Source organism: Aptenodytes patagonicus, chromosome 6, assembly GCF_965638725.1.
Source record: "Aptenodytes patagonicus chromosome 6, bAptPat1.pri.cur, whole genome shotgun sequence".
Lineage (NCBI taxonomy): Eukaryota > Metazoa > Chordata > Aves > Sphenisciformes > Spheniscidae > Aptenodytes > Aptenodytes patagonicus.
Window position 1 is genome coordinate 30,919,852 of NC_134954.1, and position 26,747 is coordinate 30,946,598.

General features: G+C 53.5%; 2 protein-coding genes across 3 annotated transcripts in view; one reads left to right on the forward strand and one right to left on the reverse strand.

Annotated features, from left to right (window-relative positions):
• The window catches only part of HDLBP (high density lipoprotein binding protein), a 41,518-nt gene extending 24,771 nt beyond the window's left edge, over nt 1–16,747 (forward strand). For both annotated transcript variants that reach the window (XM_076341889.1, XM_076341890.1), the window contains exons 8-28: nt 842–1,048; nt 1,260–1,367; nt 1,925–2,029; nt 2,489–2,567; nt 3,250–3,389; nt 3,691–3,795; nt 4,057–4,170; nt 4,502–4,588; nt 4,749–4,880; nt 5,185–5,403; nt 6,240–6,461; nt 6,692–6,910; nt 7,589–7,727; nt 8,500–8,654; nt 9,302–9,406; nt 10,140–10,274; nt 10,852–10,995; nt 11,186–11,371; nt 12,837–12,953; nt 13,421–13,549; nt 14,283–16,747. In XM_076341889.1, the coding sequence (XP_076198004.1) occupies nt 842–1,048; nt 1,260–1,367; nt 1,925–2,029; nt 2,489–2,567; nt 3,250–3,389; nt 3,691–3,795; nt 4,057–4,170; nt 4,502–4,588; nt 4,749–4,880; nt 5,185–5,403; nt 6,240–6,461; nt 6,692–6,910; nt 7,589–7,727; nt 8,500–8,654; nt 9,302–9,406; nt 10,140–10,274; nt 10,852–10,995; nt 11,186–11,371; nt 12,837–12,953; nt 13,421–13,549; nt 14,283–14,369 (2,934 nt within the window). In that variant the 3' untranslated portion in view covers nt 14,370–16,747. The remainder of the gene's footprint in view (nt 1–841; nt 1,049–1,259; nt 1,368–1,924; nt 2,030–2,488; nt 2,568–3,249; nt 3,390–3,690; nt 3,796–4,056; nt 4,171–4,501; nt 4,589–4,748; nt 4,881–5,184; nt 5,404–6,239; nt 6,462–6,691; nt 6,911–7,588; nt 7,728–8,499; nt 8,655–9,301; nt 9,407–10,139; nt 10,275–10,851; nt 10,996–11,185; nt 11,372–12,836; nt 12,954–13,420; nt 13,550–14,282) is intronic.
• Nucleotides 16,748–17,742: 995 nt separating this feature from the next.
• ANO7 (anoctamin 7) lies at nt 17,743–26,134 on the reverse strand. The gene is made up of 23 exons (XM_076340587.1): nt 26,027–26,134; nt 25,877–25,943; nt 25,211–25,368; nt 24,815–24,922; nt 24,328–24,464; nt 24,147–24,204; nt 23,732–23,842; nt 23,475–23,640; nt 22,997–23,087; nt 22,669–22,765; nt 22,223–22,366; nt 21,998–22,135; nt 21,608–21,706; nt 21,414–21,516; nt 20,774–20,885; nt 20,326–20,380; nt 20,092–20,189; nt 19,802–19,953; nt 19,336–19,541; nt 18,781–18,923; nt 18,212–18,302; nt 17,989–18,108; nt 17,743–17,838 (listed from the first exon to the last, which is right to left on the reverse strand). Exons 1-23 carry the CDS (start codon nt 26,132–26,134, stop codon nt 17,743–17,745), a joined length of 2,658 nt encoding a protein of 885 aa, XP_076196702.1.
• Between the last annotated feature and the right edge of the window lie 613 nt (nt 26,135–26,747).

A 26,747-nucleotide genomic window follows, 5' to 3' on the forward strand; every position in this document is an offset into this window, starting at 1 on the left:
ATGGTCTATAAAGCTTCCCATCTTCCCCTCACCTGCTCACAGTCCCTCTTCCCTTCTTGTTCTACTTTTGTGCATCCCTCTGTTGCATCCTTCTCATGTCAGCTCTGGCTCAGCAGCCCTTGCAGTATATGGCCCTGGATCTTACCATTTCCTCACTCAGCAGAGTGGGACTTGGGGTGATACTACCAAGGAGGTGACAGATTTCTTGCTTTTCTGTGTCATGGGAATTAACAGACCACAAAGAGCTCCCCTGGCTCTTGTTCACACAGGTGCTACTAAGGAAGGAAGTGTGAAGTCTACAGTGGTGGCCAGCTAACAGTATCAAAGTTGCTACATAAGTAGAAGTTGCTGAAGAGTGAATTTCACTCCAGTTTATTTTCCGCAGCCAACATTGCTGTGAATGTCCTTGTTGTGGGTTGTTGGGCTGTTTTTCTTCATGGTTAGGTCTGTATTAATACCAGTCTGGATTTCAACAGAGATAATCAGCTTATAGCCTAGTAGCCTACATGGTGTTGCATTACAGTACTGCCTGGAGGACAGCTGGGCATTGAGCCCTGTTGTGCAAGAGTGTGTGTGTGTGTGTATATGTGGTCTCTTCTATGTAGTGTCCCAGGGAGCTTGACACAGAATACTAGTTTTGTACTTCACCTGTGAATTTTTGAGCACAAGGCTTTCTGTAGGCAGGGGCCTGAAGGATGCTGGGTACTGCAGAACCACTGTGCTCACCTTTGCTTTGCTCTTTCCTGGGTGCAGAGTTTCACTGCTTCTTGTGCTTCTTCCTTTCACTCTTGTCTTTCCCTGCCCCCTTGTGATTGATGCCCCAGTGCCTCTGTCCTTACAGAAGAAGAAGACTACTACCATTGCAGTGGAGGTGAAGAAGTCCCAGCACAAGTATGTCATCGGCCCCAAGGGGAATTCCCTGCAGGAGATCTTGGAGAAAACTGGAGTCTCTGTCGAGATCCCACCCACTGACAGTAGCTCGGAGACGGTGATACTGCGAGGCGAGCCTGAAAAGCTTGGGCAAGCATTGACTGAAGTCTATGCAAAGGTACTGATGAGATGGGCTAGGTCTTCTTTGAAAGTCCCATAAAGATATATCCATGAGCACTGACAGGTGTAGGGGGGGTGGTCTCTGTTGGGCTGTTAGAGATGCAGCTTAGAAGTCAATACTGAGGGTGCAACGTGGGAATTGGAACTGAAGTTTTGTGAAGACCTCTTCCAGTCTGCCCATTGAACAGCTTCTCTGTTTTTCTGTCTAGGCCAACAGTTTTACCGTCTCCTCGGTCTCTGCCCCCTCTTGGCTTCATCGTTTCATTATTGGAAAGAAAGGACAAAACCTGGCCAAAATAACTCAGCAGATGCCAAAGGTATGGATGAGCTGGTTAGCTTAGCACCCTCTGATGTAGAGTATGGTTTAGTCCAGATCACTGTTTGTAGAAGAGAGAAATGTATTCTAGCATGGGTAAAACCAGGGAGGAAATGACACAGATCTTAATATTAAGGGGAGCCTCTCTTCTACTGCTGCGAACACTACTCATCCTATGTTATTCTCATGGGTTGAGCCCTTCAAAGGAAGCTTTATGTAGTATTATATTGAGAATTCATGTAGTTGGATACCTGCAAATGCTGACTTCAGTGAGGCTTCTCCCTGGTGAGTTAGATGATATCTAGAGAAAGGCTAGGTGAGTAACTTCTCGAAAGCCATTGCAGACTCCAGGACAGCACCAAAGCCTTGGGCTCTAGACGCTGTGATATGGCCCGAATTGTAAGTTACCTTGTTCTGAAACCATGGGAATGATGTGTGTACTTTGTGGGAAGGAAACCATCTCTTAATGGCAGGGATTGATGGTGTAGGCCTGACAAACAGCATTGACCTGGCTTGTATCTTGGAAAATTCTTACTGGATTCATTGCTGTGTCTCAAGGTTCACATCGAATTCACTGAAGGAGAGGATAAAATCACTTTGGAAGGACCTACAGAAGATGTGAACGTGGCTCAGGAACAGATTGAAGTCATGGTCAAGGATCTGGTAAGTTGGTGTTACTAGTTCGAGTACATAAGAAGAAAGTGGGGGAAGAAGGGGCAACAGAGCAGAGATGATGAGGTGTGTACCGCATCCGTATGATGTCTTGACATGCTTAACAGAACTTGCAGAAGACAAGTTGTATAGCAGATGGATGAAACCCTTGGTTACGAAGCTCACCCATGGCATTCTTAAAAAATCATCAGCAGGTCTTAAATCTTTTGATGCAGAGAAGGAATCAGTTGTAGCTGGAGAGGCATATAAGTCCCTTTAAATGTTTCACAAGCATGTTGCTCTTAGCTCAAACCAGAGGAGTGCTTCTGCTCTGCTTAACAGCAGGAGGAGTGCTTGTAGCTGATTACTGGAGAGTCAGTGCCAATGACTGGCACTGGCAGTAGGCTGTTACTTAGGGCACAAGACAGAAGTGGTGGCCTACCCTACCTAGTCCTGTACAATTCTCTATAGATCAACCGGATGGATTATGCAGAAATCAACGTTGACCACAAATTCCACCGACACCTCATTGGCAAGAATGGAGCTAACAGTAAGTGGGGTGCCTTTCTAATCCTTCCTATGCTTGGACTCTGGGTGTTTAGTAGACCGTATTAGGGGCTCTGTAGCTCATGCAGTGTGCTGTCTCCATCACATTTCCTCTGCTCTTCTGAAATGGTGTTGGCACAAGAAGATAAATGGACAGTGAGGCCTTGGGGTGGCTTTAATGTGTGAAAGTGTCTTGGGAGGTTGAACAGTGGTAGGATTACTTTGCCATGTCCTGGAGGAATTTTTTTTTTTTTTGGTTGGAGAATTGTCTTTTTTTTTTTTTGAAGTTGCTCTATGTGAATTACATTTTAGCAGCTGATTGGGGGTGGTGGAAATCTGCTTGGTGAGTTTCTCCCCAGAAAATAATTTGGGATTAGAAATGAATGATCATCTTCTGATCTAAATGTGGTACTGTTTGGGGAAGAAACAGATGCCTCACTCTGGCAAGCGAACAATTGGCTCTGTAGATGCCACAGTATTTACTTGTACAGGTTCTTGTGTGGCACAGATCTGTTCTCGCTGAACTCCAGGGTGAAGAGGCACGTTCCCTGTTTCAACCCCACCCCACTGGCCCCTTCTCAGAGGCTGGTTTACTTCTTAAACAGCCTCTAAGCAGTGATAATCAAGGTGCCTTGCTTCCAAGTCTTGGCCTAGCAGACTGTGTCACCACAGTCCTTACCTTGAAGTTAACAGGATTAAGGACCTCTACAAGGTGTCTGTGCGCATTCCCCCGGACAATGAGAAGAGCAACCTGATCAGAATTGAAGGAGACCCACAGGGGGTCCAACAGGCCAAGAAAGAGCTGCTGGAACTCGCTTCCCGTATGGTGAGTAGGATGTGATGCTTGGGAGGCTGCAGGGTTTGAGCTATTATGTTCCCTCGTAACCTTCTGGTGCAAGTGTGTGCCCCTTGCCCACCGAGCACTTGGATCTCGTGACAAGTGCGAGTTCCTCTTCACAGATGTGTTCTATTCCCTTGGATACCCCTTCTCTGTCAACCTAGAGTGAATTTTGTCTAGAGGAGAAAAAAGGGACGATGCTGGCAAGTAAACTGTCAGGCAGCAAACTGGTAAATAAAAGTATGTGGCTCTCCTTCTGAACACTCAATGTAAACTCTGTTCTCATCAGGAAAATGAACGCACCAAGGACCTAATCATTGAGCAGAAATTCCACCGGACCATCATTGGGCAGAAGGGTGAGCGGATCAGGGAAATCCGGGAGAAATTCCCAGAGGTAAGGCTTTCTAGGAGATGAGAAATCCAGAGGGGATATTTCCTACTTGGGTAGTAGACACATCGTCGCTGAAGTCATAAATTTAGTAGCTCTGTATCTAATATGTATGAGAAGATAGTTCTTTTGGCCAGAGGCTGCTAACATGCTTATTCTTTTCCGAATGGGACAGGGGATGTATAGGATTGCCCCAACCTTTGCATGTGTCTGACACATCAATTCTTGCATTTGCTTGAGTTGACTATAAATGACCACCTCTTGCAGGTTATCATCAACTTCCCAGACCCTGCACACAAGAGTGACATCGTCCAACTTAGAGGTCCCAAAAACGAGGTGGAGAAGTGCACCAAGTACATGCAAAAGATGGTGGCAGACCTGGTAAGGGGGTCTTCTGTTTGCTGTTCTCTCCTACATGCCTGGATAACCCTGGAATAAAGCAGAACTGTACTGGCTTGGCTAGGGCTGAAACACCTCGAGATGAGGGAGCTGTGGACACTGTTCTGGCTGGATGGGGGCAGGAGGGTAATACCTGTTACTTAAGGGCTATAGGGGAAGGTACTTCCCTTTGCCTATTCTTGCAAGTGTGTTGTATAGAGAACTTCCTTGGGGACTAAGGCTATTGTCAAAAGCTTGTTTATCAAGTTTCTGGGACGGGGCCTTGCTTGCCATGACAGTGTAATCTTCAGTTCTCCCTTCCTTTCTCCCTTAGGTTGAAAACAGCTTTTCTATTTCTGTCCCCATCTTCAAACAGTTCCACAAGAACATCATAGGAAAAGGAGGTGCCAACATCAAGAAGGTGAGATATCTTTCCTATCTCCAGTGCTCAGTATGTTCACTGCCTGCAGCTAAATCCCACCTGCTGCTCTCTCCTGCTCATTGGTGATGTGAAATATAACCTCCAAAGGCTTTTTGTGACACGGGACACCTCTGAGGTGATTTTTTTTTCTTTGTGGCAGATCCGCGAAGAAAGCAACACCAAAATTGATCTCCCAGCAGAGAACAGCAACTCGGAGACAATTGTTATTACAGGCAAGAGAGCAAACTGTGAGGCTGCTCGCCACAGAATTCTTGCCATCCAGAAGGAGCTGGTAAGTGAAATGACTGGCCTGTTGCAGATGAGAGACTTGAAAATGTTGCTAGAAGACATAAATACAGAAGAAGTGCTTGTAGTAGGGAGGAGACAAATGTGAATGTCAGTCTGTTCTTGACTCTTACACCTAAGTTTGTGGCTGCTCATGTGTCAGGAGTAGCCAGTCTCAAACCCCTCTGGTCAAGCATTTCTTACACACAGCTCTGTAAAGCTCCTAGCAGTGTGGGAGTGGGAGGGTAAGCAGAGTGGGCACAAACACATTTCTGCAGCTTGACTAACAGCCTGGTACTGTCCTCTCTTAGGCCAACATCACAGAGGTGGAGGTCTCTATTCCTTCCAAACTGCACAATTCCCTCATTGGCGCCAAAGGCCGCTTCATCCGCTCCATCATGGAGGAGTGTGGCGGAGTCCACATCCACTTTCCCACTGAGGGCTCTGGCAGTGACACTGTGACCATCAGGGGCCCAGCCCAGGATGTGGAGAAAGCCAAGAAACAGCTGCTGCACCTGGCAGAGGAGAAGGTGAGCCTTGTCTCATGGAGCAGATTGTTTTAGTAAGCTGTTTCTTTTCTGGGGTTGAAGCGATCCCCTCTGCCTGCTGGGAAACCTCTGGCATCAGACAGCCTAATCCTCTTTTAAGGGATTTGAGTACAGTTTGAATGATTAAAAGAAAACAATGCTTCCATTCTTGTCACAATGAGTTCTTCCCCCATGGGTAGAAGAACTGGCTGTAATGCTTCTCTCCCCAGGCATACTCAAAGGGTTAAGGTTCCCTACTCCCACAGTTTGAATGCTGTTGGGTATCCACACTTCTCTGAAACAGCTTACTCTGTGTACCTCCTTTCCTTTTTTCTCAATCTTTGAATTCCAGCTCCAGTTCTTCCATTTCACTGCATATATCCAGGTTAGAGTAACCTCAGGTTACAAGACCTTTCTCTGAGTTGTGACTGACTGGTCATTTTACTAGCAAGAAAAAACCCTTTCTAATATCAGCATGTGAACATGTTCTCCTGATCAGTTGGTTGCCTCTGCTGCCTGGCTTGCAGCAGTCAGATAGCAAAAGGTTATCCTGCCTTGTGTGAGTGTCAGACCCTTCTCCCAGGGAAGTCTTTTCTGCTCATATTCTCACCAGTCGTGCCGAGTGTAGAGTTAGCTTTTCAGCCCTGAGAACATCTTTTGGGTAGTGTTTTTAATTTAAGACATCGTATACCTTTTTGACTTCAACAGCACGCTGCATCTACCTTGCTCTTGCAACACTGTGTATGTGGGTGTAGGTAACATACCTGCATGCTTACTGTTGATGCTGATGTGTATTTTCTATATATTGACATGTTCTATGGGTATCTGACTCCTTTAAGCAAACAAAGAGCTACACCGTGGACCTCCGTGCGAAGCCAGAGTACCACAAATTCCTTATTGGTAAGGGTGGTGGCAACATCCGTAAGGTGCGTGACAACACTGGGGCCCGCATCATCTTCCCAACCTCTGAGGACAAAGATCAGGAGCTGATTACTATCATGGGAACTGAGGAGGCTGTCAAAGAGGCGCAGAAGGAGTTGGAGGCCCTCATCAAGAACCTGGTACGAACTACTTTTTCTCCTTTCTTGCCTGTTGCTGTCGCAAGATGTAATAAGTCAGTGTGGAGGACCTGCTTGTCCTAAAACCTTCTGTGTCCCTTCATGGGAGCTCAGGAAGATCCTCCTTGCTGTCACTTGTTGAGGTGAGGTTGTAAACTGATTGCTGTTGAGTGCAGCAAACTTGTGCTTATCACCAGGACAGGCAGGGTTGACTGGCTGTCATCTGTTGGCAGGATAATGTGGTTGAAGACTCCATGGTGGTTGACCCCAAGCACCACCGCCACTTTGTCATCCGGAGAGGGCAAGTTCTGCGTGAGATAGCAGATGAGTATGGTGGTGTGATGGTCAGCTTCCCACGCTCTGGCACCCAAAGCGACAAAGTCACCCTCAAGGGAGCCAAGGACTGTGTGGAGGCAGCCAAGAAACGCATCCAGGAGATCATCGAGGACCTGGTATGTTGCAGGAAAGCTGTTTCTTCTATACTGTACACCAAGCTTTATGTGAACAAGTCCCACAGTAGTTCTGGGATTTGAAGCTTTGCTGTCAACATATAGGGTCTGCAGACTTTAGATCCCAGCCTGGGGAATGGCAGCTGGCTGCAAAACAGCAATGCTATATGAAGGAATTGCCTCCTCTGACCATCTTCTTGGGTTTTAGGAGTGGAAATAGGAGACCCTTCCGTGGTGTACTTCTAGACCTTAACAGATTGGAGCCCTCTTGTGCCTCTCCATGCCTGGCCTTGGGCAGTGGTTGCTCTCTGGAGTTTCCTGTGCTGTTAGTATTGTCTTTTGGAAGCAGCCAGCTGTCAAACCTGTTCTCTTCCTTTCCTTCCTTCTTTATCTTTTTCCTTTCTTCTAATGTTTCCTCCTCTTCAGGGTAATAGAGAGCTTGAGCTTTGGTCTTGGAAGCCTTTAACATCATGGGTTGGAGGCAGCCTTCATTAAGAAATCCTCTGCTAACTTCTCTGAGAGAGGAAAGATTCTAGGAAACTTTCAGATCTTCCTCTGTCAGCAGCTGTTATCTTTTCTAACTCCTCGCTATGTCCATTATGGATTTCACCATGCACAAGCATCCTGTTTTCTGGTGTGAAAGAGGCTGCATCGCAACAGAGCAACTCTGCTTTCTCACAGGAGGCTCAAGTGACAATCGAATGCACCATCCCACAAAAGTTCCACCGCTCCATTATGGGCCCCAAAGGATCCCGCATCCAGCAGATCACCCGGGACTATGGTGTCCAGATCAAATTCCCTGACAGGGAGGAGAACCCAGGTATACCCATGGATGCATGTTCGCATGGTAGTTGAGGTGATCAAAGGAGTGGAGTGGAGTGTAGCCTACACTCCATATCAGTGGAGATGTTCTACTTAAAATCTGTGGAGAACTGACCCCAGGTGTTCCCTGCAATGTCCTTGAATCTGGGCTTAGCATCAACCTTGTCCTCTTGGGAAGAGGGAACAGTTTCAGGAGGTAAAACCGCAGACCTGGGTGTTCTGAATGTGTTCTCACCGCAGAGCACCGGGAGTATGAAGTCCTACTCTGGCAAAAAGGGCTCTACAGGCTTGCCAAGGTCTCTCTGATCTCTCATGCTCTTGTTGCTGGGTGTACTGGTATACCCCCAGCACAGCTGGGGCCTGTTGGATACTCTGGCCTAGCACCAGCCATCCTGCTGTAACATCCAGTCCTGTGCTGGTGAACTTCCCTGTTGGGAAGAAACTGCCAGCCTTACTTGTTGCCTCTGCTGACATAGGAGTGCAGCCTCCACTTCCGTAGTGCAGCTGCAGGTCCTTTCCATGCAGGCAAAGGCAGTATCAGTGCTGTGCAGAGAGGTATGGAGGAAACTGTCTCGGTGGATGTTCTTGTTCTGCTCATTCCAGGCTAAACCATAGCAAGCTGCCTGTGCTAGGAGTAATCTCCTCCATAGCAGTCTATAATGTCTGACCTCTTGTGGCAAAGCCCAGGCTGAGCCTGGGGATCTGAAGGAGGAGATAATGAGCAAGGAGGGGACTCTGTGCATTTAACACGAGACTTTCCATGTTTCCAGCCCCTGTTACAGAGCCAGTTGTGCAGGAGAATGGCGAGGAAGGTGGGGAAGGCAAGGACGGGAAGGATGCAGATCCCGGCTCTCCAAAGAAGTGCGATATCATCATCATCTCTGGCCGCAGGGAGAAGTGTGAGGCAGCAAAGGAGGCACTGCAGGTATGTGGCTTTCTAAGCCCCTTAGCCATGTAATGTAGTGATGCCCTGATGCAAGAAGCTCACTGCAGGCTTTAGTGATGGTAATAAAAGCTACTCAGTCAAGGTTGCAATCCAGGTGGTCCCTGATGCTAACTGTGGAGATGGTCTGTACCACTCAAGGGAAGTCCTCTGATTGCTCTGTGATTTAGCCTGGTGGCTTGACCTCGCAGTGTCATAGTCCCTGACCTTGCAGTTGCTAGAGCTTGTAGGCAGCCCCGAGTCACTTGCCATGAAAGCATGACATGCTTGTTTTATGGAGCACGGCTGGAAAGAGAAAGAATCTGATTGAGGCTGAATCATTCTAGCTTTAGCAGACCTTGCCATGCTTCTTTAGTTATGTTGTCCAAGTCTCTGCTAGATGGAAGCCAAGGATATGAAAACAGCCTGTCCCCAGAGGCGGGGTTTAACATTGCTTGTTTGGAAAAAATGCTTTAACAACCAACAGGTCATCTTGGTGTTCGCAGCTGTTCTCTCTTCCTGTAGAGTTTGTATCCTGACTACAAGGGAATGTACCTCAGTTCAGCAACACGTTCTTTTGGGCAAGTATATGGCAAGCTGAAAGACAGGAGAAGTTTTTCAAGTGGTAAACTCTGCTCCCTCCCCTGCAGGCTCTGGTTCCTGTCACTATTGAGGTGGAAGTTCCCTTTGATCTTCACCGTTACATCATTGGCCAGAAAGGAAGTGGGATCCGCAAAATGATGGATGAGTTTGAAGTAAGTTGTTGCCCTTCCTCCCGTCTCCTCTGTCCTGGAGAATCTGTAAAGTGACCATGTTTGTGGTGATGGCAATCAGCTGCGACATACTCAGGACCTTCCTGGCTTGACCATGGAATACAGGCTCTGTAATAAGAAAATGAGACCTGTTTGATTTAGTCCCTGGCACCAGGGCTCAGTAGGTTTCGTGCTGAAGCTGTATGATCGGTGTTGATGCCGTGAGTGTTGCATGACTTGTTTGGTGCCTACAGGGATTCCTCACCAGTGTGAGAGCTGTTTTCCTCCTAGGCCGTGGGAAACAGCTCTGCTGTGCCTGCCCATTCGGGAGAATTCCCCAGAAGCCCACAGGGACTCCTGAGGCTGATGCAGGTTGGCTGCAGGCAGTGCTATTGAACATGTGTTTGTTTCCTAGCCTCTCCAGGCTGGCTCAGGGACTGCTAGGGACTGAAGCCCCGCAGCAAAGCAATCTGATATAGATAATGGCTGAAGAAACATGGTTCTATTCAAAAACTGGCCAGACACGGTCCCGGGCAACTGACTCTAAGTGGCCCTGCTTGAGCAGGGGGTTGGACCAGATTGACCTCCAGAGGTCCCTTCCAACCTCAACCATTCTGTGATTCTGTGGTTCAGGCTGTCTGGGTGGGAGCGGGTCTTGGCAGCAGGGGAGATCAGCAAGATGCCAACCTGCATGGCTTACATGGATACAAAATGGTAATGGCTACTTGTTACTCAGGTGAACATCCAGGTCCCTGCTCCTGAGCTGCAGTCGGATATCATCACCATCACTGGGCTGGCTACCAACCTGGGCCGTGCCAAGATCGGGCTGCTGGAAAGAGTGAAGGAGCTGCAAGCTGAACAAGAGGATCGGGTAAGGCCTGTGCCTGTCCTTCCTCCTTCGAGCCAAACAGGGCTTCAGCCTCTGGGTGTTCCTTTCAGAGGTTGCACAGACTCCTGGAACCCCTCCCCTTTTAAGAGCACCCTTAGCTGCTCTGCTCATAAGTGGGTTACCCAAATGTAACCTGTTTAAGATGAACTGACAGGAGAGTTTTGGGATTCTACTTTAGGTAACTTTGGACTGCCCAGGGCTCTATTACACCTTCATGTACCTTGGAGACACTGCAGGGTGGAAACTTCACAGTGCTAGGAGTCTCTCTGTACCTATTCTCATTGAATCCTTATCACAGCTCTGAATAAATAGGTGAGGGATGAGTTGGATGGTTGTTTGCTACTTGTTTCCTGCTGAATTTGGTGAAAGCACAAGGCCCCAGCAGACGGGTGTCTTGGGTGCTCTTCTGTAGCCACGTACACTCAGGCATGACCGTGCAGAATCTGTTCTGTGCATCTCTTCTGTGCCAGAAGGAAATGCTGGGACTTAGATGGACTTTACTGGACCAGCCATGGTATGTTCCCTGCTGTTCTACCTCACTCTGCTTCTCATGTTCCAGGCCTTGAGAAGCTTCAAGCTGACAGTCACTGTGGATCCCAAGTATCACCCTAAAATCATTGGGCGGAAGGGAGCAGTGATCACCCAGATACGCACAGAGCATGAGGTCAACATCCAGTTCCCCGACAAGGATGATGAAAGCCAGGTGAGAGGCCAGACTGGGTGCAAGGAGGGCTGCTGGTTGTCTCTGAGCATAGGAAGCACAGCATCTTCTCTAGGGCTCTGACCTCCCTGTGCTGCTTTTGGATAAGGTGGAGGGTAAAAGGGATTAGCAGGGAGAAGGCTTGCTCAGCTGCTTGTGAGAGACCAGGCTCATACATTTCCCTGTGCCCCAGGCCCAAGACCAGATCACCATCACTGGCTATGAGAAGAATGCTGAGGCTGCCCGGGATGCCATCATGAAGATTGTTGGCGAGCTGGAGCAGATGGTCTCTGAGGATGTGACTCTGGACCATCGTGTTCACGCACGCATCATTGGCGCACGTGGTAAAGCCATCCGCAAAATCATGGATGAGTTCAAGGTGAGCAGTGAGGCGATGCAGCACAGGCTGGGCTGGGCCTGGGTGGCCAGTGGTGCTGCTTGCTCATGTGCTAAGAGCTTGGTAGCAGCTTGGTGCTAGGGGCTGAATTCAGGAGCATGAGGCTCACATCTTGTGGTCCTTGTGTCTTGTGCCTGTTGAGCACCCTCAGCTGGAACAGGCGCAAAAGAAAAGCCAGTGCTGTCCTGCTCACCTCCAGCTCTGTCACCACAAGCATGTGAGCAGAATCCCTGGGCTAGGGCACCCTGGTATGCCCTGGGCAGCTGGGCTATCTGGACACCACACCCAGACACCAGCTGGAGCATCCCCACATGACCTCAGCTGTGAGTCACCCTTCTTCTGGGAGCCAAGCAGGGAGGAGGCTGAGCTCTTCCTGTCTTGCTGGAACACAGCCAGAAGAGGAACCTGGAAATGCGTCCTTGGTGCTCTGGGTTAGCCCTGCAAACAGCACTGAGCTCTGTCCCTCTGTGCAGCCCTTTTAGTGGGTTTGTTGCAGACAGGGTTCCGGATGGTCTTCAAAGGGAGGAGGTGGTTATGTCAGCTACTCCGATTACTGGAAGTGGACAGTCAGGCCTATTGCTGGGGGGCTCTGGGAGGGGACTGTGCCCAGACTCCCTCAGCTTGAGCTTAACTCAAGAAAATCCTCTGGATTTCTTTGTCTCTCTAGGCCACTGTTGATTCCCTTGACTTTGGGAATCTTGACACACTTTCAGGGCTCCAGATTTGGCAAAGTCAGCAGAATCTGGGAAGGGCAGGGACCTTTGCCCCCGACAGCATGTGGCAGTAGCAGTGTGCAGGGGCAGTAGTGAAAGTGAATCCAGAGTGACGAGGCTTTGGAGACTTGCATCTTGGCTGTGCTCGGTTGTTGAAACAAGCTGTTTGGTTCCCAAATGAGCAGCCTTTGGTTTTGGTCCTGTCTTGGTGTGGCTTCCCTGCACCCATCTGGAAGGCAAGCTGTCAGAGAGCTCAGTGGCTGTGTATGGGGTACACTAAGCCAACTCCGTAAAATCATTGTCAGCCAGGATTACTCTATCTGTGGAGGAGACAGAAAGCTTATTGTGCTTCATGGTAATGGCTTTATGGTGAAAATGCTTGCAGCAGTGTGAGGACCCTGTCTGGAAATGCAGCCGTCTTCTGCCTCTGCTGCAAGTGCTGCACAGAAAGCAGTGGGCCTCTGGGCAGTGAGAAAAGCAGGGGCTGCTGGAAGAAGGGTCATTACTGCAGACTCTGTTCTGCCTTCCTTCACGGGGGGAACCGGGCAGGCTTCAGGGCCAGGTATATATTCCAGTGCACCCCCCAGCATCTGAACTAGGGAGGTCCTGAACAGACTTGCAACAGTGAACATATCAGGGCTTTTCTCTTCTGTGAATCTAATGATGAGGGTCATGGGGAATCGTGCCTTTTCAGATGTGCAGGTGTAAGTCCCATCCTGTTCCTTGTGTTGCAGGTGGATATTCGCTTTCCCCAGAGTGGAGCTCCTGACCCCAACTGTGTGACTGTGACAGGACTCCCTGAGAACGTGGAAGAAGCTATCGATCACATCCTGAACTTGGAGGAGGAATATGTAAGTGTTCAGCAAATCTGTGCAGGGGCTTAGCAAGGATTTCCTCTGCCACAGGACTGGATGTCTGTAGTATGTCCATGTGGTATTTTCTACCACTGCATTGGAGAACTCGAGCCCTGTGCAGGTGGCAGTCAGCCCTCATCTGCAGTTGTCCTTCAGACCAACTGGGTGCAGAGCCCCAGGCTGTGCTCTGTGAAGCAGTGCAAGGACTGGCCCCACTGTCCAGGAGGGGACAGTGAATGAGAATGCTGGGACACCACCAGGATGTGCACATGCTTGCCTTGCTGCAGCTTGCATCAGTTAGGAGCCGGTGGCCCTCAGACTAGTGCAGAAACACTGTGTTCGGTCACTGTAGAACAGGCTGGTGACCTTGGATGGATTGCAGCATGGTGAGATGGCAGGGAGGCGTGTTACACCAGTTGGAGGAAGTATCAAGATTCCCCCTTAACTGGGCTGTGTCACTGCAGCTTGCAGATGTGGTGGACAACGAAGCAATGCAGGGGTATATGAAGCCCTCTTCACATGAAGAGTCCAAGGCCCCATCCAAGGGTTTTGTGGTGAGAGATGCCCCCTGGGCCACTGTCAACAACGAAAAGGTGAGTGCTGCTTCTGCTACGGGTCTGGGGGCACAGGGAGTGTGGCACCCTCTGCCAAGGACCTACTCTGAGGTCTGGCCCTCCTATCTTGGCTGGGGAAACAGAGCACTCTCCCTTCCTTGGTGAAAGCAGTGAAGGGCCCTCCTGCTCTTTGTGGCCCGTGCAAGCTGAGGGCAGGCCTGGCTTCTGCCTCTCTAGCTTCCAAAGCACTGCTGTCTCTTTCTTCCAAACGTCTTGCCCACACTGACTACCCCACTGTGGATCTGTTGGAGAATGGGGGACCCTTACTAGAAAGTGTCCTGCCAGGTCGTGTTGTTTTTAGGGGTAGAGAGGGGGCCCTGGGACTTCTGCTGCAGCACAGAACTGGCTCAATGTTTGCAGCTGTGTTCTGGCTGGGAGCAGTGAGCTGGTACATGTGGCAGCTCCTGTCCTCAGCTGCCCCGGTGCTGCTGCAGGACTGGCCTGACCCCACTCCGGTGACCAAGTTACTGAGATTGGGCCCTCAGAGCCCTTGATCCGCCTGCCATTTGCTCCTACCTGCACCCTCATAAATGTCATCTCTAGATGGCTTGACCATCCACCCTGGGCAGTCGTAAGGACATAATGATTCGTTTTGGCCCTCACCCATTGTATCTGCTCATGGGACATCAGAAATGTTGCTTAGCTCAGGGGTGCACCGTGCAGGTTTGCAGCAGGGCAGAAGCTTAACCTGTTCCCTTTTTGTTTGCTCTAGGCCCCTGACATGAGCAGTTCTGAAGACTTCCCCAGCTTTGGGGCTCAAGTGGCCCCCAAGACTCTTCCCTGGGGACCCAAACGATAATGACCTGGAAGCAGAAACATCTCCTCCAGCCCGCTGACCTGACACTAACCTGCCACAAATACTCCTGTCTGAAATCTGACCCAGCGGCTGGAGCACAAGTCAATTGCCCCAAGAGGTCTCCTAATGGTGTCTGGAGTGCTAGACCCCATCCTGCTCCCCTCAGCTGTCACCGTGGCTAGGACCCACCCTCATCTCTTGATGGATATTCTTTCCTCCTTTGGAACAAGACTTCCACTCAGATTCAAACACTAAATGTGCGTGTTTTTGTTAGAAACTTCATAATTGAGTCCAAGTGGCTAAGATTTGCAGCTTCCCAAGCACTAGCAGAGCAATCTGCTCTCTTGAGCATGTCTTACTAGGCATTCTCGCCCTCATTAGGAGACCTCCCTTACTGTGGCTAGGAATCTACTTCCTGTCTCATGACCTCAGGAAATAAATTTCCTTGACTTTCTAAAGCCAAAACGTTTGCCCTCTTTCCTTTGTGTTTATCCCAGGCCTTACCTTACCTTTGTAGAGTGCAATCAACTTTTTTCCTTTTAACTGCCAAAAATTCATTTAATGCTGATAGCTGACTGTGGGGAGAGCTTAAAATAATCTAAAAGGTCAGAAACTTGTTTTTTAAAGGAACAAAACCTTCAATAGGCTGTAGAGGCAGCAGAGATGGAAGGGACCAGAACAACGTATGGCTACCCTGGTCAGGTAAACACCTCTGAGTGCAGTGCATAGCAAGCACGCCCCTGTGCCACACCAAGCACAGCCCCAGCCTGCACGCTTGACGAGTCTTCCAGCGCGTGATGGCAGACCCTGCTCCTAGTTCCCCGTGTTCCCTCGTTCACCCTTCCCAACAGCCAACAGTGTGAGCAGGCAGGCAAGCCAGCACATGACAATATTACCGGATGGGACAGATTTGTGTCAGCCAAGGTTGCTGTGGTGGCATGGCCCAGGAGAAGCTGGTGGGAAGTGCAGCCTTGAGAAGCTGTAGTCCTCTGCTAGCACTGCAGCATCTAGGCATGAGTGGTAGGGACACCTTATTACTATTGCCTTCTTTCTACCTCAAAAGTCGGTACGATGGTGGCCTCTCAGTGCAAGTGGGTAAGCAGCTGTTCCAGCTCTTGCCCTGGCACCCAGAGCAGAAGCATGGAGGAGAAGCAGGAGGAGCCTTTTGTCTCTGAGTGGCTTTGGGAGCTCCTCCAGAGGGAAGCTGAGCATGGTGACGATGAGGCAGACTGTGAATCAGAACCGTAGGACTGCTTGCTGAGCTAGAACAGGGCTCGGCCCCAAGGCCATAAGCACAGCCTTGCCGTAGCCCTTGGCTGCAGAGGTTGTGAGCCAGGCTTCTGCTCTGATGGCACTGGGGGCTGATGGTGTGGTGCATTGAGCCCTCCCCGAGGCCTCCATTGTATGGACGTAGAGGGTTATCCATGCTCTACTCTGGGCCACTTGCACCTAGGCCCTGCCACGGCTTGCTCGAAGGGGGCTGCGTCCAAGCTCCTCCAGCCAGTAAGAGGAAAACCATGTCTTTGTGGAGGGAGGCAGGGAGCCTGGGGTCTCTGTGTCCTTCCTTCCCCTGCCTCAGTCCTACAGAGGTTGTAGTCTGAGCCATTCCTCTATCCCAGCTGCTTCAGCTCTTGGACAAGCAGGAGTCCCTAGCCTCTCTTCTCTAGTGCTGCTTATGGAGCAAAGGCCCAAAACTCTGGCAAGCTGAGCCCAGTGTTCTTGCCTTCCCCTCTGTCCAGCAGGCCTGACATGCCAACACTTCTTCTCGCGCCAGCTCTTCTTGGAAGAGGCTGCTATGCAGAAGTTGAACCAAAACCTCACAGTGCTCTCCTTAAGTTTGAGAAATGACTGAAGCTGACCATGGCCCATTGCAGGGCACCTGGCTGCCCCTGAAGGACAGGGTGGCCTTGTCTCCAGCACCGGAGACAGGGTGGGTCGGGCAGAACTAGGGTGACACCCTTGCATCTGTGTCGGAATATGGTTATTACCCCTGTAGCTTAGGTCTGTCCTATGTCACCAAGCCTGTTGCCCCCCTCTTCCTCTTTGTGCCCCCCCCCCGCCCTCACCAGTTGCACAGCTAGGCTTGAGTTACATTTGGGGCACCACCGTCTGGGCTCGTGCCCCATAGCCCGACCCTCCACTCTAAAGAAGGTCATGAAGTGATTGTACCTAGTACTGTCCCCTCACCACCCTCCTTCTGCAGCAGACTGTGGCATGTGTCCATTTCCTCTCTTTGACGTCTTCCATATTGTACGTTTCCATAGCAATGATCCCTTGGCCTTAACTTTGGAATTTGGAGACTATATGCAAACATGTAAAAAGGCTCATGAGTATGGATGACACTGGAATTTTATAAATTCTAAAATAAAACCTGAAACAGCTTGGAGTGTCACGGATATTATTTCTACTGGTGGGTTGAGATCCAAGGCAGCCCTTGCTTGGCTGGGTTTAGCCTGGTTTGAGGAGTTCTAGCTTGCATGCGTGAGCTTCTGTGGTGACGCCCTTGCTGAGGCAGGACTTGCACAGCAAGCAGCTGGGTCGAGGGAGGAGGTGAGAGCAGCACCGGGCAGCAGTAGAGGCTGTGCCCTCCTCATGGGGAGGCACCAACCTGCCCGCACCCAGGGAGGTGATGCCGGGAACGCTGCCAGTGTAGGGGAGGAGAGGGAAGCACCAGCCATGGTCCCTCTTGCTCACCTCTGCCATAACCAGAGCCTCTCATCTGCCTTCTGCGACTGGCACCGCTGCACAGCACCCACCAGCCGGGGCCAAGCTGCTGCTCTCCAATAGGCAAAGCTTGGCTCAGGGGCTGCTGTGTCGGAGGGTCACAGCATGCCTCGCAAGTTCACCCGGTGTCTCCATAGCTGTCCCCCTTCCAACAGCAGCTCAGCCATTCCCACTGTACCTGCTGGCGCTGGCAGGAGCAAACCCTCCAGCTGTGGTTACATCCAGCACAGGTGGAGGCAGGAGAAGCAAGAGCCAGTGCAGGAGGCCATAGCCCTACCTTTGCTTGCCCCAAGTGGCAAGCAGAGCTGTGGTTGTACTGACCAGCCGTGCAGCTGCTGTGGGCAGGCGCTGCCCTGCACTAGCTGAGCACAGCCCAGGGACGCAGCGTGTCCAGCCTCCTTTAATTTGCTCCATGCTGGGTTGTTTACACAGCAGTGGAGTTACCCTGCGGTAATGCCAGTGAGCTTGGATAAACACCTAGAGCCAGCTGCATCCCTTCCCACTTTTAGCAATAGCCGTTCCCAAATGCCCGTGTGCCAGCTGGGCAGGGAAGGCACGCCTACTCCAGGCTGGCCCGAGGAGGAGCTGATCGGCAGCCCTTCAGTCCCGGCACCGGGCACTGTGCCAGACGCTTCAGGGCACACTGTGGTGCTCAGCTTCTGGTGAACTGCTTGGTTTCCCAGTCACTGCCTGTGGCTGGATCCATGACGCTGGCCTTGCTTCTTGTCTCCTGTCTCTCCAAAAGGACCTGAACCACAGAAAAAGGGACCCAGCGTTTACACTAGTAGGAGCTGCCGCAATTCCTTACAGGGCTGCCTTCTTGTTTGCCTGTGCCTCTGTGCAAGTTTAAAGCAAAAAAGGCTTTAAAGGAGGAGGCAGAGGAGCTGCTGCAGCCTACCTTGTTCTCAGCCAGGGCCTCCTTGGCCAGGTACCGTTCACGCTTCACCTTGACCTCCACGGACTCAGGAATGTCTGGTACCAGCCACACAATCACACGTCCGATAAAGAAAACCACATGCTGGAAGTGAGCGGGGACATGCCGGTTGGCCAAGGTGGCAGGTCCTCACTCCCTGCCCCAGCATTGTGCCCTGGGCCATGCTGCAGGGCTCAGCAGCTGGTACCTCGAACACGATGATGAAGCCCAAGCGTATGGCCAGCAGCTGCCAATAAGTCAAGGTCAAGTTGCCATCCTGGTCCCTAAATGCTCTGTATCTGTGGGAGCAAAGTGCAGCTGTTACTGTGTCTGTCCGCTTCATGGCGGGCGTCACCATTATGCATTGCTGTGGGAGCTCTGATCACAGCTCCCAGCCCAGCACACTAGAGCGCAGCAAAACCAGCCCTTGGCCAGCCTCAGCCGGGACCCAGGCGGCTGCAGGTAGCCTGGCCCTGGGTGACCTTTCTTCTTTGCAAAAGCACCTCCCTCCATGACTGGGGAGCTTTTGCTCCAGCCCTGGGTCAGGCCTAGCAAACCACCCTGCACATTACCCTGTGCATGGGCACATTCAGCACATGCTCAACCCTGGGATGAGCGAGGGCTCCGAGGACCTCGGAAAAGTGGGTGGACAACCTGGACCTGGGTAAAGGCCGCTGTGCTAAACAAAATGTTTGCTGTGGCAGTGGCAGAGGAAAGCAAATTCAAGCCTAAGCAAATGAGGAGAGGAGCCAGACGAGGCAGGATGGGGGCTCCCACCTGCACGTGGTGTTGCTCTGCAGGACAAAGTCCCATGGTGCATATGCCAAGGTAAAGTTCACATAGCCGCGCAGGCTGCTGTCGTGGACGTACTCATAGTACACACGGGGCAGGAAATCAGAGGTGAAGGCGATGAGGAAGGCCTGGGAGCAGGGAGATGTGCTGCAGCAGGTCCTGCAGCCAGGGGGTGCCCCAGCCCCACTGACAGGACCTCCTCTGTGACCTGTGCTCCTGAGGTGGCTTTTCACTTCTACTTGCCCTCAGCCTGACAAACCAGACATGAATGCAGTTCGGTCTTAGGCAGCAGCTTGCTTCTCATGGCACTGTGTCCTGCTCTCACCCCTCACTTAAACCCAAGCAGGGCTGCATGCCCCAGATGGTGACAGCTTCCCACTGCCTGTGGCTGGAACTGCACCTTCTGCAAAGGTGGACCCACCCCAGGCACTGCAGCTCCCCTCATCACTCAGCATCCTGCAGTGGCCAAACAAGTTTTTCCCCCTAATTCCCCTACACCACTTGCAGTGCCCTCACCACCCGCCTGCCTGCCTGGCATACGTTGCTGATGACGGCCAGGTGAGTGATGGCCTCCAGGATGGAGAACCAGATGCCGATGCCCTGTGCCCGCTCAGCCACAGGCCGCCGGTAGTCACAGACGAACTTGTGGGCATCCAGACGGATCTCCACCCAGTTGTTGAGAAGGGCAAAGAGGGGTGCCAGGGGACAGGCTGCCACAAAGATGGTGATGAAGCCGAACTGCAGGACTGGGAGGAAGAGGAGGAGGAGGAGCAGAGAGGGACAGGCTGAGAGACAGCAGCAGCAGCTGTGGCATCTACCAGCCCTATCCCACGGGGAGCGGGGCAGCCCTTCTCCCTCCAGCACCTGCGGGCTGCTTGGGGCAAAAGCTCCTGCGGCTGGTGCCTTCCTCCGGGGAGCTCCTGTAGCTCCTGCACCTCCTGCCTCTCCCCACCGGCTTTCTCTCTCCTAGTGCTTCAGCCCTCCCCACCCCAAGGCCAGTTCCTACCCATCTCCAGGTACTCATCAAACAGCCCCTCGAACACCAGCAGCTGGTGGTCCATCACCCAGGGCGCCTGCTCTACCAGGACCGACTCCCCTTCTTTGCCTGCCTTCTTGGTGGAGAGGAGCTTGTGCTTGTGCCACCAGCACTTCAGCTTCCTGGGGAGATGAGAGGGGCCATGTCCCCCGCTACAGCCAGCCAGCACCACTCAACGCCCCCTTGGTGGAGCCCTGAAGCCCCTGCGCTGCACAGGCTTGGGGGTGCGCGATGGCCCTGGCGAGCCACAGCATACTCACGGGATGGCCACCTCCTGCACGTTGTTGATGATCTGCTTCCCCACCATGATGACCAGCAGCTCCTGTGCCAGCTCGATGAAGCACCCGCCTGGGCTGCACTGCAGGGAGAAAGGGGCCCCTCAGCCTGCCAGGTTGGGCAGACAGCGATGGGAGGACCCTGAGCATGGGAAGGCATCCCTGCAGCATGCACCAGCTGGAGTGGCAGGCACGGTGTCTCTCCCACCTGGCACTTACCTCCTCATTGCGGATCCCCAGAAAGCTCAGGTAGTTCCCAGGGTAGCCGACAAACCTGCGGGAGCCACAGCAGAGCCGTGAGGTGCTGAGCCCAGGGATGCATCCGGAGCAGCCCCAGGGAAGAAAGGGCTTTTTCTGGTCCACCCACAGCCCTCTTCTCCCTCGCCAAGGGGGACAAAAGGGCTGGTGGTGGGTGCCTCTGACGGAGAGGGTTCCCCAGCTCCAGACGGGGACCAGCTGCACCAGTTAGCCCACAGCAGGCTGGCACTGCCCTCATTCCCAGGTGTCCCATGGCCCTGTGAGGGCTCCCACTCTCCAGTGGAACCGTCCCCCTGCCACCGTGGTGCTCCTTGCCCATGATGACAGCAGCACTCCCCAGCAGCAAAGCCTGGAGGCCATAGGGGCTGCAGGAGATGCAGAAGACCCTTACTCCCCCCAAAGGCCTTACTTTCCCTTGAAGAATGCGATGTAAACGGGAGAGGAGTAGAAGGTGACAAACTGGAAGACAAACACTTTGAAGGTGAAGGCGTCCTCATACTTGGTCTGGGTGCGGTGCATCTCTGCCAGGGGGAAGCACGGGGACATGGCCCTACACCACTCCAGGATGCTCTTCCACATCACCATGGAAGTCACCCCACATCGCTTGACTCTAAACAATGCCCCACAGCCCTTGGTCCTCAAACCTGCTGCGGTACCTGTGAAGGCGCCTGCCACTTATCCAGAGCCTGGGGATGCCCATCTGCTTTGCACCAAAAAATAGTCTCCCTCCCTTCCACTCAGTATAAACAAACAGACTTTGTGTCTCATTAAATACAACAAAAATATCCCACATGCTTTTGTCCCCCAGACCTCAAAAGTCAGCTTGGATATTTTCATCAAAAACCCCCAGAAGTTAAACCCTACACTCTTTTTTTTTTCTGCTGCCAAAACACTTTTCAGTGAAGATCTTTTATTTTCCCAGCTCTCCTCTCCTCCATAAAGCCATCATCCTCCTGAGTGTCAGCCAGCTTTCCCTGGGTTTGGGGCTCTGCCCTTACTGACTGCTCCCTCCCATCACTGTCTGGCTTGCAAGACCCTCACCAGCTTACCCCACTTAGTGAGGAAATGAGCCAGGGAAATATAGATCTTGGAGAGGATGAGGATGAAGATGAGGTTCACCACCGAGCCGGTGATGCTGGCGATGCGGGATGCCTACAGGGAGAAGCAACACGCAGAGAACAGCGGGTGGCAAGCAAGCCCAGCAAGTGAAGCAGGTCCGGGAGTGGCTCTGGCCACCTCTTACCGAAGCCACAAACCAGAAGTACCCTGAGCTGGAGAGGAGGATGGCAACCACTGCCCGGTAGAGGATAACAGAGACCACAAATATCACCACCATGGCAATCTGCAAACACAGCGTGTGGGGTATGAGCAGCTTGTGTTGGGAAGGAAAACTCCACCATTAACCTGGGGCACTACGAATCCCAGGGGAGTTCCCAGGTGGGCAGCTGAGCCTGGGCACAGTGGGGTGCGGGCTGAGCCGGCGGAGAGCCACAGGTTCCACCACGGGCCAGGGACACCCATGTTCGTCCCTACCTTAACCCATGCTTTTACCCCAGACTGATCCCGTCCCACCATGTCCCACTGCCCTGGGACGGACACTGGGCAGATGGTGCTCCAACCCCTGCAATCTTACCATCATTATAATGACCACCGAACCAGCCAAAATCCGGTGGAGGCGGCTGCGCTTGGGGAAATACGGCTCCTCCGCCCCCGTTATAGGATTTATTATCGTCATGGGAGCCATGGCTGTGAACTGGGGCCGCGGCCGCTCCTGGGAAAGAGGGGGAAAGGCATCAGAGATGCCCCGTGGCTTTGGTCCGTGTGGTTTTGGGAGGTGCTGCAGAGAGCCAGATCCCACCTCGATGTCCTCGAACTCGGAGCAGTCCCAGTGGTGAGCCAGGGATATGCTGGTCCGCTTCCAGAACTCCAGGAACAGCACTGCCCACAGGGACATGAAGATGCTGAAGAAGATGGTCCCACCGTGGTCAAAGAGCCGTCCTGCCTGTGGACAGAGCGAGGCTGAGGGATGGGCAGGAGACCAAGCAGGGCGGTGGGGGCTGCCCTCTGCACAGCTGCCATGGCAAGTGCTGGGTCCTTGGTGTCCCCAAGCCATGGGGCAGGCGGGGAGGGAAGGTGGAAGGGGCCACCTGGGAGCCTTTGCCAGGGAGGGAGGGGTGAGAAGATGGGCGGGAGAGGAAGCACCAGGGCAGCAGGGGCCAAGAGGAGAGGCAGACTGGGATGACACCGGCTAACATTCGGATGGCGATCTCCATCCCGGCCCCGAGCTGCCCTCCAGGACCTCACCATGAATGTGCTGCAGATTTTGGAGAGCTGCCAGTAGGGACAGGTCTTGCAGAGGGGACACATCCAGTACTGCTCTTTGCTCGTGCAGATCTCCTGCCTACAGACAAGGAATGAGCAGCCAGCAGCCTGCTGGGGCTCAGCCTTCCCCACCGCTCCCTGTTAGACCGTCCAACAGCACTTTTGCACCAAGTGCTGCGGCCAAGCCCCGGCAGCCAGCCAGCACCAGCACATTGGGGTGCAAGCACCCCCCACCCTCCTCCCTGCCGCCCCGGGCACAAAGGGAGCGTGGCCCTGGGGAAAGGGCGAGCAGGGAGGTCAGGGCACTTACAAAGGTATGTCATTGAACATCAGGAAAATGCCCGCGATGAACACCACTGTCCCCACCACCGCGGCAGGCAAGAGCCATCCTGTGTAGAAGCCTGGAGACAATGGGGATGGGGAGTATGAATCCTGCAGGCCTCCACCATGGCCACTGAGCCAAAAGCGGCTCCAGCCACCGAGAATGACACCTGCCCAAGCCCAGCATAGCACCAGCCTAAAACCATGCAGGGTTTGGAGGACCTGAGCATGGACCCAGGGTTGCAAAGTACCCACCAGGCTCTAGCTAGTCCTTTTAGAACACGTGGGGCATGGCTTGTGGTGCCACCACTCACTGCCCTTGAAATGGAGAGCATCCCGGGGCAGAGCTGCATCCACATTCCAGGGCAGCTAGGAGCTGCTGCCCGCTGCCAGCAGCCCCTTACCCTGCACCACGAGGTCGAGGGAGCCATTCCCTGGGAGAGCCGAGGGCTGCAGGCCGGACTCACCCAGCCAGGCAAAGTAGAAAGCAACCTTCTCCCCAAAGTATTTGCGGACATGATCCAGTGGCTGGTACTTGCTCCACTTCCCCCAGCTGGCCCAGTACTGGAAGAGGACTTGGCGCTGGCTGAGGCTGCTGGCAGCCAGCTGCTCCGGTCGGAGCTTGTAGGGACCCTGCAGGAAGAGGCAGGGGGTGGGCAAGGGGCTGGCCCGGGGTGTGGGGCCGGTGGCAGGGTGGCTCCCTGGGGGAACGGTGGTGTCTTGCCTCGTGCAGCGGGAAGGCGGCAGTGAAGACGTTCTCGCTCAGCAGCCGGTCCACCCCCACCTCCCGCTCCCTGGAGTGGCCATACTGTGTCGTGGCCAGGATCTCATAGAGCTGCCGGGACAATGCCAGGAGGGGTGAGAGGTGATGCACCCATCCCCTGCATTGGGGAGAGCAGTCCCCACCACCAATCGCCTTTTCAGCTACCAGCTCCAAGCCTGATTCTCAGATGGCAGGAGGAGGGTTTCCACCCAAGCCTTTTAATCCCCTCTGGAGTTATTAGCACAGAGTGACCCAGTCTGGGACCTCTGAGACCGTGACAACACATGACAACACACCTGCTCACAGCAGTTCTCCCTCAGACCCCACAGCCCACCCAGGACAGGGGAAAAGAGGCCACGGCAGCCTCGGTGCTCACAATTTGGTGCCGCTGGGTGGTGGAGAAGAAGGTGTCCTGCTCACTGCTCCCCAGGAACCTGGAAAGGCACAGAGGAGCAGCTCAGCAGAGCCCGGTGCTTGGGGGGGGTGTGGCACCCCCTCCCTACAGTGCCTGCCAGCTGGGGACCACCTCCGGACATGGTCCCTCCTGGGGTGCTCACCAGCGCAGTTTGTTGGCCTTGAAGGGGCAGGTGTAGTAGTCCAGCGGCAGGTTGGGAACCTCCTGGGCCATCAGGTTGGGGATGCCCAGCCACCGCAGCATGCTGGCCGACCAGTTGGAGGTCTGTCTGGGCAGTGCCTGAGTGGGCAGCGGAAATGTCTCAGAAGGACGGAGCGGGAGCAAGACAGGGGGAAATAGTGCCTGGGCTGTGCTGAACACAGGAGCCTGTTCTTCAAGGTCCAGGGAAAGAGGGGATTGGGCACTGGAGGAGAAGTTCAGAAGGGGACCGAGGTGGGATCCCATAACTGTGCATGGGACAAGACTGGTGACTGGGAACTGCTGGGTCCACCAGAAAGCAAGGAGGCTGCAAATCCCATCAGAGACCCACAGCAAGCAGCTGCCCAGGCTGTCATCCAGAGTGGGGTACCCAGGAGTGCTGGGGGCACCGTCTCCCATCCTTGGGGAGCTTGGGCACCGCAGCCCTTCACCTGCAGCGGCACGCGGAGCTGGAGCTCCTCGGCGTAGTAGCAGAGCACGCTCCAGGGTGCGCTCAGCAGCAGGTAATGCACCACCTTCTTTTCCACGCGGGTCATGTGCTGTTGGGAGAAGGGGACCCCAGCAGAGATGAGGCTGCTGGCACCAGTACAGGTCCCTGCAGGAGGCACCAGGGTGACTCCGCGCTGGTGTGGATCAGCCCAGCAGAGCTGAGCCAGTGGAGAAGAGCACAAGCACATCCCACCCCATGCTCCAGCTCAGCTGCCTGCAAGCCCGGGCTCCCCTCCTGTGCAACAGCCCCCACGGCATGGCAACCCTCCTCCTGATTCACAGAGCAAGGCTGCAGTTATCACAGGGGGGTAGAAATTTGAGGTCAGGTCCCCGGGTACCTTTTCCGTGTGGATCCCAGCAGCATGAAGCTTGTCCAGAAAATTCTTCCGCCAGGTCCTGTGGATGGTAGCAGATCTCTCCTGCAAGCCCCTGTTCTCGTGGCTGTCCAGCTGCCTGCTCAGGTCCCAGGGGATGGTTTCCCATACCAGGACAAAGTCTGCAGCAAGGAAAGGGAGATCGTGCCCACCCTATGGCCGGGAAGGGCAGCAGATCCCAGAGCTGTCCCTGTCCTGTGTGTCCCTCTCCTGCAGGACTCAGTGCTCTCATGGGGCTGGGTGTTGTCTTGTGAGTAAAACAAGGAGTCGAGGGGAGGACATGCTTGGTCTGGAAGGGGCTGCCAGCCACCTCACTTGGGTGTTTCTAGCGTGGGAGGCAGGAAGCTAGAAGACCCTTTTAACATGAGTTGAGGACCACAGACGTCTTGCAGAAGGGAAAGGCTTGAGCATCCAAGCAGGGCAGTGCCTGCCAGGGCTTGCAGGAGGTCTGATGCCCTCTGGACATGCTGTACAGACCAGCTACAGTCAGCAGGACCTGCTGCTGCCAGCTCTAGCCGTGGAGCCCGGGGGCTTTCCCCATCTTCCTCAACCCAGCAGGCCCCATCCAGCCCCATCCTTCTCACCAAGGTAGAAAGGAACCGACCTCAAAGACCAGCCTTTCTCCCTCACCTATCCTTGTACAGCCGTCGCTGAAGACATTGGCTGTGCTCTTCTGGTCCAGGGCTGCATCGTTGGGCTGGAAGTAAGGTATACAGGGCGATGAGAGCAGCAATTCCCCAGACAGCTTGATTGTTAGGTGGACAGACTGCAGCCACCCACCTGGGGGATTTCGATGGCCTCCTCACTCAGACTGCCGTAGTGAGTGCCTCTGCCATCCTGCCCCACCAGGCTGCAGTGGGGATCGTCTGTGGTCCTCCTCCGCTGCATGGCAAACCATGCCCCTTCCTCCTGGTGCTGAGAAGCAGACCCAGGCAATTGCAGACACCCTGCAGCCCCACCACCTCTCCCAGCAGTGCTGGAGCCCCAGCGCTGGTGACGTGGCCGGCCTCGCTCCCTTCTCTGCCAGCCTCTCAGCTCCTGCCCACGTATGGTGAGAACTGGGACCCTGCTCTGCCTACTGTCAGGAACGCTTCCAGGTGGAAAACAAGGAGACACGAGTGGTCAACGGTCTTGTGCAGTGTCCTCCCTTCACACTACCACCTAGACCCACTCCAGGTGCCACTCTCCTCCACCATCTCAGCCAAAGACACGGTGGGGAACCCCCCCACACCTTGCATCTTTTCTCAATGGTCAGGTCTGTTACTGTGGGGAAGGACTTTCCACCACTGTCCCCATGGGGCAACCCAGCTCAAAGACATGTCCACCAGCATGCGTGACCTGGTGATGGAGAAGCCAGGGATGCCCTCTCCACCCCAGAAACAGGGTCCAGTCCATGTCCAAGCACTCCACATCCAAAAGACATGGCAAACCAAGCTACCCCAGCTCTCAGTTTTGGAACTGGATACACCTCGAGAAGCCGAGGTAGGCGATGGGAACCTCA